This window comes from Dermacentor silvarum, chromosome 1, assembly GCF_013339745.2.
Source record: "Dermacentor silvarum isolate Dsil-2018 chromosome 1, BIME_Dsil_1.4, whole genome shotgun sequence".
Lineage (NCBI taxonomy): Eukaryota > Metazoa > Arthropoda > Arachnida > Ixodida > Ixodidae > Dermacentor > Dermacentor silvarum.
In genome coordinates, this window is record NC_051154.1 from 221678343 (window position 1) to 221694085 (window position 15743).

Consider the following 15743-nt stretch of genomic DNA (forward strand, 5'->3'; position numbering starts at 1 on the left):
CGTTTGATAGCAAGGACGACATGATTGCCGCCATCGTTTGTAGTACCCACGACAAGAAGGGGCCGAAGCTTAACCCTTTCGTTTCCAAGGACGAGTCTCAGTCTTCCAGGCGTTTCCTTTAAAATATGCCAGTGGCGATTCTCAATGTGTGCAGGCATTTCCTTTCATTACTAAGGGTCACAGACGAGCGCCAGGCGTTTCATTATTTGGTGCGAATGCTAAGCTAATAAATGGCACCAGCTTCCGAAAAATCTTAATTATTGTTAGCACAGTTGGCCCCCCTGGGTTTTAAATATGGCAGTGCGAAGCGAGGCGGCTGCAGCGACGACGGTCGCTTTTTCAACGCCGGAATCGTAGTGATTTTGGTCCTTTCGTCCCCTCAAGCAAACACTTAGACCTGGAGCACTCTAACAAGTCGTTTTAAGCGCTTCAATTTCGTACTAATGATTGCGAAGATATAGAGCCTCGGCCGACCTCTCTCGCCTAAACGCGGCTCGACAAAAACACTTTGACGCTGGCACCTCTGCGATTTCCTTTCCACGCCGCTTCAGCAATAAGGCCTCGCACTGAGAGTAACAAAATCTTACTTGAACTTTGTTCCAAGAAAGATCACGCTCCATATACATGTATACTGTTTGTGTCCTTGCCTATGTGCAGCTCAAGAACATTAAAAAATAATTACAAAATAACAAATGAACCGCTATCATTTCAATACTGAAAGCTATTCACAATCCAGTAGTCATTGAAAGATTCGGGATATTTTGCTGGTTTAAAAGAATTTCAACAGAAAGGGTTTCTGCGATAATGGAAGGAGTCCTTATGAGTTCGGACGACAGACAGGTGTACAATATACATTGTTTTGACCCTTGGCAACACGATAAGTAACTCGGTGAGGCCTGAAATACAATTCCAACCGCGCATGAATGGCACTGTGAAAATCCTCGTGAAAGTTCGCTGATTTCTTCGATTACTTATGCATCGTAGACCTTCACAAAACCCCAAGAGGTGCAATATCTGTCCGCACGTGCGGTGGAGATTTTCCTCCATATTTCCCCGCCCCACTGGTTCCCAATACAAGTTTCAAAGCACCTCCGGAACACCTCCGGAAGGATGGTATATATTTCACGTCCAACACCTTGTTATGAATCTTTCCTTAGGGCACGAACACAACGTGATGACTGAAACTTACTAGATCATCGATGGCGGCTGTTGCGTCTAACATGCCAGCAATATTAGCTGCCGCCGCCGCCGCCGCTGCTGCTGCTGCTAATGATGATTATAATGATAAGTTGCTTTCTCTTTGAAATGTCATAGAATCTATTCAATTTATTATGCACCTGTTAAATTCCAAGTTTAATTCCCACTCCTTGCTGTATAAAACAAGCGCATGATAACACTATCCTGCAGGTATATAGCAATTTTTATTATACGTTATATTAAGCTGATTTTTCTCTGCTTAATTATCCACCAACGATGTTCTAAACGTCTCTTCTTCGTGTTTACCGCGCTGGTGTTTACCCTCTCCCAACTCTCTTTATGGTTTATTTATTTTTGGATGTATACTGTAGTATTCTAGCAAGATATCTGCTATTGCCTTCGCACTATTTTTGTACGCTACGCACAGTTCTCGGAGTAAACCTCCTTTAATAACTTCACATTTTTAGACAGCCTGCCCTAGCCTCCAAACAATTCACCGCCCATGCACCCCGTGCAGATAGTAAACCAGCGAAGCTGAAATGTGCCGCTCCAGTATGAGCCTCACGTGATTTCGTTCTTTCCTTCTTTCTTTCCTTCCATCCTTTCCTCTTTCTTTCTTTCTTATTTTCTTCATTTCTTCCATGTCCCTGGCTCATACCTGCATATCAAATGCGGGTATGCACCACACGTGATTTTAATATCGTTAATCGTGACGTAAGTGACCAGCATGAGATGTTATTGATGTCATGACCTATCAGTCATGTTAGTGATACATTCGCGCCCTTTTATGCCAATTTTGGTATGTACCAAGTGAACGAGACGCAAGTTTTCGATAAGTCTATTTCCGCGGGTGGGTTTCTGTGGTCGGACCACGAGTGTTTCAGCCTATAGGCATATACACCTTCGCTGTAATAAGTGCACGGTCCGTAGAGTTATTTTGAAACACTTTCTTCTGGATACCTTTCTCCCAAATTTTGTACTTTGCCATTGCTTGTCCTAATGACCCTCTTCTCTAACTGGTGCTAGCACTCCACCTACCTAACTGTAAGCTTTATGCTCTTATTTAATTGTCTCACTTCCTGCACTATATGGCATGCATACTTAACGTCCAGTTTACTACATTTTTTTCCGCCGCTTGGAATCAACTTTTCAGCTACCTATACACCCTTACTGCCCATCGGCTGTCCTCCATTTGTCTCAGTCTCTTTTCGTAAGATATTTTACTTTGTAGTTCCCTCACCTAGAAAGATGTTCATCCCATGTCTCCTTTTTCAGATTCATTTGTAGGTTTTCCACGAGTTACTAATGCTAATCTACCGATTTATCTGTGCTTTACATCAAGACCTGACTGTACTTCTGGTATTAAAATAGCACCGCATTTCCGAAGGTAAGCCGCGGTACCAATACAATCTTCCTCAATCCGCCCTACTACTACGTACTTCTTATACTCCCGTAATGATATGCGCTACATTGTAGCTGCATCTGTCTTTCCTTTTGCTTTAAGCGCATCTTCATGGGCTCTAAAATGCATTCTTCCTTCATTTATTACCACTCCACATATTTGTATTCCTTTACTGTAGGCAATTGACTATGCTATATTTAGACTCGTTGATCTACCTTGCCTGCCATGAGAACCACAAGACGCAAGTTTTCAGCATAAAACGTGAATCCCAGCTTCTCACCTTCCTGCCCACAGATAGTAGTAAGACACTCGATGGCTTACTACTACTAACGGCACCGCAGAGAGCTGCGCCTTTATTCATTCCATGGTGCGCAAACAGCTCTCGGTGATTAGTGCGTCTGCTCAGCGGTCATCCTGAGATGAACTGCTTGCTGTCGGCATGAGGGGATTTTGAATGCGAGGCATTTCTTGCCGGCGGCTCTGTCTCTTGTCCCGCGTCCCACACCTCCACAGCGCATGCGCGTCCCCTCCGACTCGATCTCCTCTCCTATGCTCCCCCCTTTCTTCCTCTAGAAATACTCTATGGAGCGGCGCCCGCGTGCCACACCCCCACAGCGCATGCGCGTCCTCTCCCCCTCTCTCTCCTCTCCTACGCCCCCCCTTTCTCTCCTCTAGGAATCCGGAGCGGCGCGCTCGACCGGTGGTGCGACAGCTGCATACTCCGCTGGGTGCGCCACGGTAGTTCCGCGGTATGAAAATGACGGAGCGGGTGCCTCATTCTCTCTCCTGTGCACCACCGGCGATGAGCACTCGGCCGCGAAACCATCTCCTGCTCAAGCTGCGTACTCCGCTGGGGCGCCACGGTAGTTCCGCGGTATGAAAATGCCGGAGCGCGCGCGCCTCATTCTCTCTCCTGTGCAGCACCGCGATGAGCACTCGGGCCGCTGCCGCGAAGCCATCTCCCGCTCAAGCTGCATATCCCGCTGGGGGCGCCACGGTAGTTCCGCGGTATGAAAATGACGCAGCGCGCGCGCCTCATTCACTCTCCTGTGCAGCGCCGCGATTAGCACTCGGGCCGCTGCCGCGAAACCATCTCCGGCTTCGCATCCACACATGGTTCCCTATAGCGGGAGATGGAGTAATTTTTTTAATAGCGTTGATTTCCCATGCGTATGGGCGTGTGGTGAAATGGTATTTTTCCTGTTTCGGGAGCTTTCTCTTTTCAACGAAAAAAATAAACACGTGATGTTTATGTACCTTACTCTAAACACTCCTAGGGTTAGTTCTGGTTGTAAAACATAAATACCCCTGAAAGTGGATGGGAAAGCGGAACCACAGTAGCTCAATTGGTAAGAGCATCGCACGCGTAATGCGAAGACGTGGGATCGTTCCCCACGTGGGGTAAATTATTTTTTCATCCATTTTCATTTCCATTAATTTATCATCTGCTTAGTTTACTTAGTAAGTACAAGCAATTTCCCCTCTCTCTCCGTGGTGTCTTCGTTTGTTGGCTTCTTATGATACTGTAAACATGCCATTTTGATGTATACAATTTTCTAAAGCTCCTTAACTGACAGCTTGACAATTGTAACACCCATTACAATTTCAACTAATTATTTTTAATGAATTACTGTCAACGACTCAAAATTGCACTGCTTTTCAAATGCATTCCGGACGTGTATTCGGTCTTATTCACTTAGAATAGCTCGTCTTTTTTTAAAGCTTCGTGTATGACAGCTGGGACACCCAGTATATGCGCTGTAAATTGCATGATGGCATGAAATAATTGTGAAAGTAAAACGCTTAACTACTCTAAAAAACTTTGTGCTGCTAAACAAAACGCAACTGAACTACAATTAGCAATACCGTAAATTACGTGCAAAGCGCCTTTTGAACGAATTCATGGCCGACCGCAGAAAAATTCATGCACGTATACCCCTGACTCTAATGATGGCTGAACTATTTCAGCGTCAGACTTTCCTCTAGCGATCGTAGTATGAAACTCCATATGAAACAACGTCGCGGAATGGAAGAGTATTATTCACTTACATTTATGCAGTGAGCGTTACGCATGAAGGCAGTACATTTAGACTCAACGCTAAGCGTTGCACACCATCTTTATGCCCAATAGGATAGCAGTTACCCACACATAAAAACAAATATTCCACATGCTGGTGTGAATACTCCCAGCACATTGAGCTAGAGTGGCTCTATTGCCAGCTCCGCCATCGTTACGAAAGTGATTCTCCCATGCATAGCTCCGGCGTGGTCTGCTTATAAATGTTCCAGCCGTACGTGAAACGTAGTACTTCAGCAAATTCTTGAGGAGTCCATTATTCAGCAACGTCCTCAGGTTTACGTACGGCCAGTGACAAAGCGCACGCCGCTGGAAAGGGACGTTGTTTCACAGGACACGTACCGTTATGTGTTCCGTTTTCAGAGCAAGGTCACGTACTTTTCGTTTTTATTCTGCTCAGGTTTCAATGTTCTTTGGTTCTGCGTTCTTCTACTTCAAATGGGCCAAGTATTCAAGTAGCAGCGCGGAAGACAGGAGTATGGGTAGAAAAAAGTCGTAGTTCCGCCAGAAAGGCGAAGCATCAATTGCGATAGCAATTTAGTAGAGAGCTTTACGGAGTAAGGATAGGAGTTTTATCGGCTGCATAAACTTGTACACATTCGCTCACTAACTGAATTAACAAGCATGGTGTCAGCGCGCACAAGCAAACATGAATAGACCACACTCGATGACCGCAGACAACCATTGTCAAAACGCTGGAGTGAGCAAGCACGGGAACAGCAGCGAGCGAAGGTTCGTGCGGTCTATCGCTTCAACGGAAACTGAGTGGCGAAAGCACAGCGCATACAAAGGTAAGAGCCGTGTGGAGATCGCTTGAAGATACGGTGCGCGCGACCGGCCGCAGCCACGCAAAGTACAAATATGCAGTTCCTGGCAGAGTAGCAGCCGCGCCCCCTCCCTCCCGCCCTGCCTTGCCGCTTTCCTCCTCTCGCGTGGGAGATTGAGTCGCCAGTTGCCCTTGCGCCCGGTCGCCACATACGCATTTGGTGCCGCAGCTAAACGTCGCCTCCCCTCCCTCCCTCCCATCCCCAACGGCCTTTCGCACGACGCAAAACATCACGTTTGCTCTCCGCCGTCCGTTCGCTCTCCGTGAAAGCACGCGTCCCTCGCGCGCTTTCACTCGCACATACAGCATACGGCGCTCGGCGATTTTACCGCAGTTGGACATTATACGGAACCTCACGGCGACGACGACGGCGACGGCAGAAATGCGTTTGGAGTGTCCATATAATTGCTACCGCAATAAAAGAAGAAATGCAACTCAAGCGCTCAGTGTCAACCAATAATTTATTTCGGAAGCGTGCTTCAATTGTTGAAGTCAGAAGTATGCTTGAATTGTGAATGCCGCAATCATATTCACCTGCTTCTTCTGCAGTTATATATACGTAAAGATTTGCCGACTTAGTAAGCTTGATTGGCGGCACATTTAATTTTGCTTTCCACATGGAGGGATCAATGTGTGATTGCTACGCCTAGCCGTTCATAATTTACGTCTTATAGATTCTTTCTCATTCAACTTTTTGGGTTCATAAAGCCATGAGGTGTAGTTACAACATACGTTTGGCACAATAAATGTGCCTCAGGACCGCATTATGGTCTGGAGATGGTATAGCGATTGACTTTTGACGTGGTCAAGGACCAGTTGTCGAAGATTCAAACTTAGATAAAAAACACGCTCTTTACATTATCAACAATCGGTGTCCTTTCTTTTTTTTCCCGGTTGACATGTTTAAGTGCATTTTACGGCACAACACTGTTCCGGCAACGAGCGATGTCAGTGTTATTCGCCCCACCGTCCAGCTCGTTCTCTGATGGGGTAGTGCAAAACTCAGCCAGGCATTGAAGTTCCCGCATCAGGTGGGCAGCCTGCAGTCAAACATTCAATGAGACACTGAACCACTGCATTAACATTTGACGACATAAAAATAAAACACGAACATGCTTGCAGGGAACACGCACAGCTGTCCGTCTGATCTGCTATTGCGTGATCTGATCCCTATGTTTGCCGAAGTCCAAAAGCAAAGGAGGCCTGAAGGTAAACTAAAAGCTAGTCAATTTAGTTTTAAGCACGTAAACGTTGCATCAACATCACTGAGCAAGATTCAAGTCATGCCTGTTAAATCGCACCAAAAGGGCATGTTCATCTTCTGCGTTAAGTATGCTTTCCACCAAACCAAATTCAGATCCATTGTTTAGATCGACACAAACGGTAACAAGTCACTTTTAATAACTCTTTTTTTATTATTGTTAATACTCTGTCATAAACCAGTGCTGCTTGGAGAAGGAGGAAGGTGCTATCCGCAACCTTTATGCATCATCCCGAGGATATGCGCGTTCTTACTGGGCAAAACCTGCATACGCAGTTGTGTCTTCTTGCCAATTCGCATGATTTCGAGCTAAACCTTTATGTAAAAGTCATTGAGGGGTGTTATTACCGACTTGTACAAAGCGTACTTAAAAGCCTACCGCCCTTTCATTAATCGCCACGGGGAGAAGGGGAAAAGTGAGGGAGACCTGGTGACGTTGTGTGCTTTCTTCGTTTTTTTTTATTTTCCTTTGAGTTCTGCTTAGAGCAGAGGCGTCACCAGATAAGCAACTCACTAATTCCGCAATGGGTGCTGCAACATTGCACCTGGCTCTCACCGCGGGCAATATAATGTGGATGTGGGCGGGGAAGAACTTGTTTGCTGCAAGGCGCACCTTTTGGGAAGAAGCAGGGCTTCAGCCCAACGCAGTGTAGACTGCACGGCGAGACTCGTATTGCGTCCCGATGCAGTACCCAAGAGCTCTCTGGTAGTAAGCAAAAGCTCTCGCCTTTATCATCAGTTTTGTGCGGCCATGCATGCCACGAAGCAAACTCTACAACACGGCTAAGAAGCAGTAATGATCAGGGGCGCAGTGGCCGAGCAACTTATGAAAACTACACACATGTAGCGTTCATTGCGTATTTCGTGTTTAATACATGACGCCTAACCGGGATGCATGCACCGTAGCGCTATGTGTGTCTCGATTATATCAACAATGAGCATTTCTCTTCTTTACTGAAGGTAGGTAATCATAAAATAATGCCAAATTTCGGTAGGTTGCGCAGGTACCAATACACACAGTAATCAGGAATCATTTTATGCAGCCAACTATTGAATTGTTTGCTTCAGACATCTTTCGAAAAAATTTAAGTTTTTCACATAAAGGAGGTCACAATAGAGTCATTTGACTAAGGGACCTTCTTCCGCATATCATATCTCGTATTTCTATAATTCTGAACTGATGAAGTAAAATTAAGGAATTCGAAAAAGTTCATGCAATATGAATGATTTTTCTCACTTCGTGTTAAGCAACTTCAGGGACAACCGCCGTCGTTGGGTTGTAGGATCCCACCTCATTCAAGCCAAATTGCCGTAGGCGTAGTGCTTATTGCCTTTGCTTGCATGCGAAAATTCAATGTAGACACGTTAAGTGCCAGTTCTAATACGGTTAATTGAAACACTGCGAATATAACGCGATGGTCGAGTCCATTTTGTTGCAAGAAAAGCGGGTTTTATATTCTCACCGGTGCACTCATTGCGTCCACACAGCTTTGCCTAAAACGCCACCGCTACCTCTAACTGTGCCACTGCACATGCACTCCACCGCGCGGTAGCTTCTGCCTGAGCGGGTCAGTCATTCCTCCTTGATCCGTGCTGTCGAAGGCTTCGAACGGAACAGCTGCCGGGTAGCTGCGGGAGCGCGGCGCCACTATGGCGCTTCCTGGAAGCTCGTAAATATCAGGAACCCCGGGCAACCACTGTCGTGGTTTCCCGGGGTTTCTATGCTCTACTAATGAGTGTCTGTACAACAGGTAATTATTAGCAATACAGCTCCCAGGTTTCAGCAGCTGATGGCCACGTCGTCGTCACTTCCTTTAGAAAATGATAGCAGTCAAAGTCATAGGGAATACACTGGAAGTGGGACTGCAAACAGCAGACGATTACTGCTGCGGCGCCCTAATACTTTAAGCCGTTTAAGAGTGTCGGATAATGTCTTTTGTTTTCAACACTTTCTACGTGCTGCTAGAAGAACAAAATAAACAGAACTGAAGAATGGCTTTCGGCATGTAAGGAGCTCACTTGCGCTTGTTAGTATATGGCTGATTAGTTTTTGTAAGTTTTGTTTTGAAAAATTGTTGGAGTATCTTGCTCTAGTTGTTTTTTTTTTCTTAATTCGGCTGTGCACTGCTGTCAATGTCCATCATCTCTCTATATTTCACTGTAATGTAATGGAGCTACGGTGATCTGCGGTGCCCTTGATTTACTGTGAACATTGCTCTGATGCACACTATTAAAATACAGTAAGCATCTATTCAAACAATGTTTAGACTTTTATTAAGCCCTGCTGAAACTTGGGCCTGGAAATTTCACTCAATACAGCTGATGTGTTGTATTGGGAAGTTGCGTTATTCGGACATCGCGTGGCTATTAAACAATGAAAGTACAATGAAAGGGGTGAAGGCATAGCGCTTAACAGCAGCATGCCTCAACCACAATGCGCGGCCAACCCATGAGAACACTTGAATTATTAACGGCAGCTGTGCTGTTCATACTTACACGTCACGCTACTTAAATGGTGCCTACCTCATTGCAGTTTACACTGTAGTACTGCAGCCACATTTAAATCACAGATATTCGTCATTCATTGGCTATAGAGTGACACTCACCTGTATAACGTAAGCTTCTTTATGGGCATAGTGGGCCCTTTTCTGAGCAGAAATATAACCAAATATGCAACATTTCTCGTATGCAGGTGAAAGTCTGCTGCCGTGAATGAGCCACACAACAATTATGCTAACGAGCTATTGAACGCAAATGTGTTAAATCGGAATATTTTATGCCATGTTTAATTAGCTGTCACTCGAAATTTCCAAACTCACCATGTGTACAGTGACTAGTTTATTGTTAACTGCATCATCAAAACTGTTGAGTCAACAATAAGGGCTCAACAATATGTCAACAAAAGATTGATGTCATTTTTGCCAGGGGGGCACACGTGCTACATTCTGCCTTCACGGTAGCTTCATGTAGTCTAAAATTTAGAGCGCTTAGTTATTCTGTCAGCTTCAGTTCGTAGCGCCAAAGATGAATGAATGAATAATAATTCCGTGGGTTTTACGTGCGAAAACCACGATTTGATTATGAGGCACGACGTAGTGGGGACTACGGATTAATTTTGACCGCCAGGGGATCTTTACCGCGCCCACAATGCACGGGACACTGGCCTTTTTGCATTTCGCCCCCATCGAAATGCGACCGCCGCGGCCGGGATTTGATCCCGCGGCCTCGTGCTCAGCAGGCAAGACCATAGCCGCTTAGCCACCGCGGCGGGTGTAGCGCAAAAGATAAAATTGCCCATTGGCTTTTAGGTTGTGCATTTTATAGACAAAAAAGTACTCACGAGGTATTTTGCCAGCTCTGGTTCCTGCAGAAATAAATAACGCCTTATGACTTCAACCGCATATGCTCGCGCCGCTCAAGTAATAAAGTAAACGTCATCCAGAATAATTACAGTAAAATATGTGGTACAAGAAAATAAAAAAAATTCCTTAATTATCGAAAAATTGCCTGCTGATGTCACCGTTGGTAAAATGTTGCGTGATTCAATGACACATTTTTATTGTCTTTCATTAAGAGACGGATGACGAAGAAGCAACAGAGGGTGTTTTGAAGAACTGTCAACCCCGTAAAATTAGTTCAACAGCAATATCCAAAAACAATGTCAATGAAAGCGACGAACGAATGGCAATCAAATCGGTGACTGAAGAGGTGAAAGTGCAGTTCGTTACTTTCCGTCGCCGTGCTAACGAAAAAAAATGTTATGTTAAAAAATGGTAATGTTAAAAATGTGCCAGCAATTAAAAAGCCCCGCGATGCGAACCGCCTAACAACAAAGGTGAGAGAGCAAGAAATGGAGAGGAGAGACACAGAAGAAAAGACACAAGACGGGACGAGAAACTTAGGGAAATAAGATGAAAGTTTATCCGAACGAGCGTGTGTAGTTTTTACTCCTATATTTCGTGTAGTCACATTGCGGTGGGCGTCGCTTCTATCCGACCAGTATTTTCATGTTTGGCATTAGCCATGCAAGGCTCTCTCCCTCTCTCTCAGGCTAGGCTCACACACACAACACAACACACGCACACCCAAGTGAGCACCAATCTTTTTGTCTCGTTTTCTTCTCTGAATAGCTCCAGCCGACCGATTAATAAGGTATGAAGTCTCAGTTCCTCGAAAGTGCAACAAATAGAACATCACACTGCACCTTTTAATGCCACCAGTTCAAAATGCGCTCCAAATACTGTGCGCGTTCGGGTTTTTACCAGGCGTCCCATTTAGGCCGAGGAAGTTGAAGATAGGGGCAACAAGGTATTAAGCATTAAATACTTTTAGCTACCGTTGTCGGCGACCTTCAAGAGACCTTGAGAGAAAATTCAGAGCCATTATACGGGGACTCAAGACAATAATGGGCACGAGAACGAAACGAGAAGCTGCGAGAACATGCGCACATCGTTGCGAGAGCAAAATGAGATCATCCGGGCAACCACTCAAAACTAAAGACAATGTGGTCTCTGGCCCCCAACCCCTTCTACAGGACCGAATTACATACGCTGGTTACTGCCCAAATAAGTTACAAAAATAATATTGCTTCCGATTTCTTCCTAATGTTTCTTCACAATATCACTCAAGCTGTAACTTTTAGTACACTGACCTTTATTTGTCATTTCCAATCGCAACGTTTAAAAGGCAAATACAGTGCACCATACACTTGATTGTCATCTTTTCGCGCTGCGACAGGGTTTCCTGTGCACTTTTCAACGCCAGCAGTCCGTGAGTTCCGCGGCGTGGGTTTTGCGCCGCCTCCTTCGAGAGATGGCACCACGCTGCGCGGCCAGGCCGGCAGCGTCCGGCCGTGGCGCGGATGATTGTTTGGCCGAGACGAGACTTGCAACGAGGTTCAGTTCAAAACAGGTGAATTTCGGCTCAATAAGTTTTCAGGCCTGCGTCGGGGCACCAATCTGCTTTACCGGTGGCCATTTGAAGCTTACAGCTACTCTCGATTACGGGAGAGCCAGCATTTTTTTTTCAGACCGCCGACGCACCCGACGCCGACGTCAGCCCGTTGCAGAGGTCACATGCCAAACCGAAACTGTGTCGCCCGCAGCTGGACGTATTGTACGCTCGAAGCTGACAGGGGCGCTAGGTGTTCCCAGAGAAGCGACATTCAGCGATCCAAGCTTATGCCTTGCCGAGCACAGAGAAGCACAGAGTGAGGAAAAAATAGTCCATGTGGCAGCACGTGCCCAGTTTTCGTCGACACGATGATGATGCAGCTTGTGGCCATTGCACAGGGCTGACTAACGCTCGCGTCAGCGGTTCGTGGCACAACATCAACACCACCTCCGTTTTCCCTGATAACAAGGAAACCTGTTTCCAGCCCGAAGCCACGCTGCATTTACTATGCATTTCCAGCTGTTTGAAATGAAAGAATATATAATTCTTTGCTGCGCGATCAAGGAATTGAGGCTACTGGCAGTGAATACCGAGTCAGCAGCTACGTAATAGAGGAAAGAAAAAGAGGCACAAAATTTTGTGTCAGGCCTCTTTAAAATGTTCTCGTGCTAAACCAAAGCCTGTGAAATGAAAGCAACGAGGGGTGACTGTTCTTCATCAGGGTGCTCAACTTACCAGCTGACCCCTTTGACACAACTTGTCCACAAGGCAGAAGTCGTCATGGCAGTGAAGCACGTCGGTTTTCAGGTGATCAAGCTGCTGCACCAGCTGCAATTGGGTTTGGCGCTTTGCATTTTCATTTCCCTCACCATTTTCATTTCCCTCATAGTTTTCAATGTGGAACATAGCCAAGCAAAACGTTTGTAATGTAAACACTCGTTCCGACACTAAAATGTGTAATTTTGCCCTTGCACTTTCAATGCTTTGCAGTTTTCCCACACGAATGTCATATTTCATAGCAGAGAAACACAAATTTTACCTTTTTGCGCCAATGCTTACAAAGCAAGATAGTCGCTAACTTCACGATTGTTAAATACACTGGGATATGAGGCCTCTTCAAATTACGCTTTTTCATTTTCTTATATGAAGATGCTGTCAGGCAATGTCTAAGCTTTTCGTTTCGTGGCTACAAAGTGTGAGGCCGTCTTATCATGACAGAAGCTGTAATGAAAATGAGAAAGCCACATTTAGTGCGGCGCTGGCCATCTAACGTCATATTGTGCCAGAATAATATACATATATTTTTGGGAAATGTTGCCCTTAAACGTAATTTCCTGGTGGTCTCCGTGTATAAAACAAATTTCTTCTGCCGACAAAATTTTCATGAAACCTCTCGCGTTTACTCACCAAATCTGATGCAGCTCCTCGTATGCAAAGAAACAGGATTCCCACGTGGAATCTCTGGTGCGGCAAATCAGGAGCTGGTATAGAAATGGTGGGTTCATTGCAAGATATGATACTTTGTGAATAATAAACGCTTACTGCACAAATCCAGAGGTGGCCTCACAGCAAAAGTGGTTCGTAGAAGAAGCCAAGCAAGGGCGGTGAAAAGCCTCATTGCTAGCCAAAAGGAGCCGCTTGTCGACGAAGAGGAGCACGTATAGACAAGTGCCATGTTTGCGACGGGTTCTCGAGCTGATGTCGACCGCAACACTTAAGTGGCGGCTCTGGGCCCAGTTGAACGACATTCAGATAACGGCAGCCGGAACACACGTATAACCCCGAGAGCATTTTAGCTGTAAGACAAGAAGTGTAGAAGAAAGCCGCTTCATCGCAGGCATTTGGGGAAGAGAACAAAAATGGAAAGGGCATCCATGTTAACTAGAGAAAAAGAGAGGAAGGAAAACGGGGTGGGAAAGGCAGGGAGGTTAACCCGAACAGATTATGGCTTGCTACCCTGCACTGGGAGAAGGGGAAGGGGAAATGAAAGGCGGAAAGAATAGGGGAGATAAAAAGCAGTCACAAAAATACAAGAATAGAAAAATATTAACTAGATTAATTAGCCGGCATTGGGGAGTGGAACAGAGGAATATGGAGATCAGACGTGGGACAAGATGATTTCACGCGGTCAACATGAATATGTGTTGGAAAAGCATCTGGCAAATTTTGGAGCAATAAATGCCCTTTTTAATCGCAACCAAGTTGCCATGCGGCATAATATACTTACCGAGTGCAAGGAACTCCATAAGTGCTTTGTGGAACGGGTTGTCCACATAAAATGGCACATAATGTTCGGGCTGGTCTGTCCGGCCTTTTAGTGCAGAAAATGTATGGTTTATCATAACTCCATCATATAACAAATTTTGAGGTACCATTGTATTTGCTTGCGTGCATGCGTTATATTTCCTTTGGTGATGCGATAGGTGTTTTGTGGCGCAAGGGTCAGATGCGTTCAAAGAGCGCCAAGCAAGTGGTCATGCGTTGTCAATGGAGAAATTATTATCTAATGGTAGATGTAACATGGCTGTAACAATGCCTACGAGCGTAAAATATATAGGTGGTATAACTATGACAATGACTCCAGTGAAGTGTACATACGAACATGAAAGATATGCTACATGGTGATGGTAGCATTGCGTGGATCTAAGAGCATGAGTGGTGCTAGGTTTCGAGTAGCACTATTGCTTCAACAGGGCCCTTGAACGCAAGGGGCCGGAGGCAAGTGCAATACCAGATGTAGCCTCATATCAAAGGCTCTACTACGTACGTATCTCTTTTGTTGTAGAGATATGTGTGGGGTCGAGGGGTAGGAGAGGGGGTGAAGGCGGTGTCCATGCGCACAACGTTTACCTCTGCGGCTATATTTGACAAGCATTATTTTCTTCTATTCGATTTATTTCTTGTCATCTGTCGAGACCATGTGGCTAGACCCAACAGTACGGCCAACGCTGCCTTCGTGCGTGCCAGTGGTGAAGAGCAACAAGAATACAGTATGAAAATAATCGTTACAGAATACAGCCTCTGTTGTATATGTCATCATCTTCAAAATCTTGGCCTGTTGCATTATTAACAGTCATAACTCTTGGATCTCTAAACGCTATACCATATGTATGATTTATACTGTACAGCAAGCTTATGACGCACAAGAAACATGCAGACAATACATGGAAACCTATTTCACTTTGTCATTTAGACGATGCTTGCTGCACGTAATTCGTAATAAGCTAGTTTATTCTGGGAATGGGTTTGTGTTTAACGTCAGACAAAGCGCCGAATTTGCGTTTTCACTATGAATCATGACCATAAGTCTCATGTGATAGTGATAACTTTTTCGCTGCACTTAGGAGCAAATACAGTGATTTCACAAGCTGTCTTTATTTATAACATTTCGGCACATTGCATTTTCTTTAGCGCTCCGAAACCAAAAGGAAGTTCTCACACTCAAAAAACCGCAAATAAATGTGGCGTCCTGTTAGCTTCAAGGGGTCGATTTTGACCGGTATACAGCAGGAATGCAGAACTTAAGACCTACGTAAATAATTCAGAGTCATCATGCCTTTCTTTTTGCTGCTGGAGGCGTTCGTACTGAAAGAATAAACAGAAATACATTTGTAGCATAAATCTAAAATGTTCTTGCTACGCGCGATTTGAGTACATGTCATACTGGTCATGACACTAGCTTTGTACTAAACGACGTGAAGCACCCGAGAGAAAATTTTCTGGGAAAGTTTCAACATAATATGCACCAAACGTAATGCGCTTTCTTTTCGCTCATTGTTTCTGCGCCTTTCATTCTTACTTTACTGAGACAAAACCCGGCCTAAATGCTCATATAGGCGCCTGAATATAAGGAAGACTCTAAGGGTAGTGAGTACTGAGATTTATGATAGCCGGAGGTAACATTTCCGCCTCGTCAGGCACTTTCAAGTGACAGACACTCTGTGTCCCACATTAGTTATCCGCTCAAGCATAATTAATGTGTGCGCCTGGAAATGCCTACGTTGCATTTTAGCCAATGTCACCCCGAAATGCGAAAAAACCCGTGTACTTACATTTAGGTGCCTGTTAAAGAACCCCAGGTGGTCCA

General features: G+C 45.2%; 1 protein-coding gene across 1 annotated transcript in view; it reads right to left on the reverse strand.

Moving 5' to 3' along the window:
- Positions 1–6131: 6131 nt before the first annotated feature.
- LOC119451574 (uncharacterized) overlaps positions 6132–15743 on the reverse strand; it is a 28027-nt gene continuing 18415 nt past the window's right edge. The window contains exons 4-8 of the mRNA XM_037714491.2: positions 13199–13452; positions 13064–13137; positions 12392–12484; positions 10104–10127; positions 6132–6542 (exon numbers count right to left, since the gene is read on the reverse strand). Of these exons, the coding sequence (XP_037570419.1) occupies positions 6417–6542; positions 10104–10127; positions 12392–12484; positions 13064–13137; positions 13199–13331 (450 nt within the window). The 5' untranslated portion in view covers positions 13332–13452 and the 3' untranslated portion in view covers positions 6132–6416. The remainder of the gene's footprint in view (positions 6543–10103; positions 10128–12391; positions 12485–13063; positions 13138–13198; positions 13453–15743) is intronic.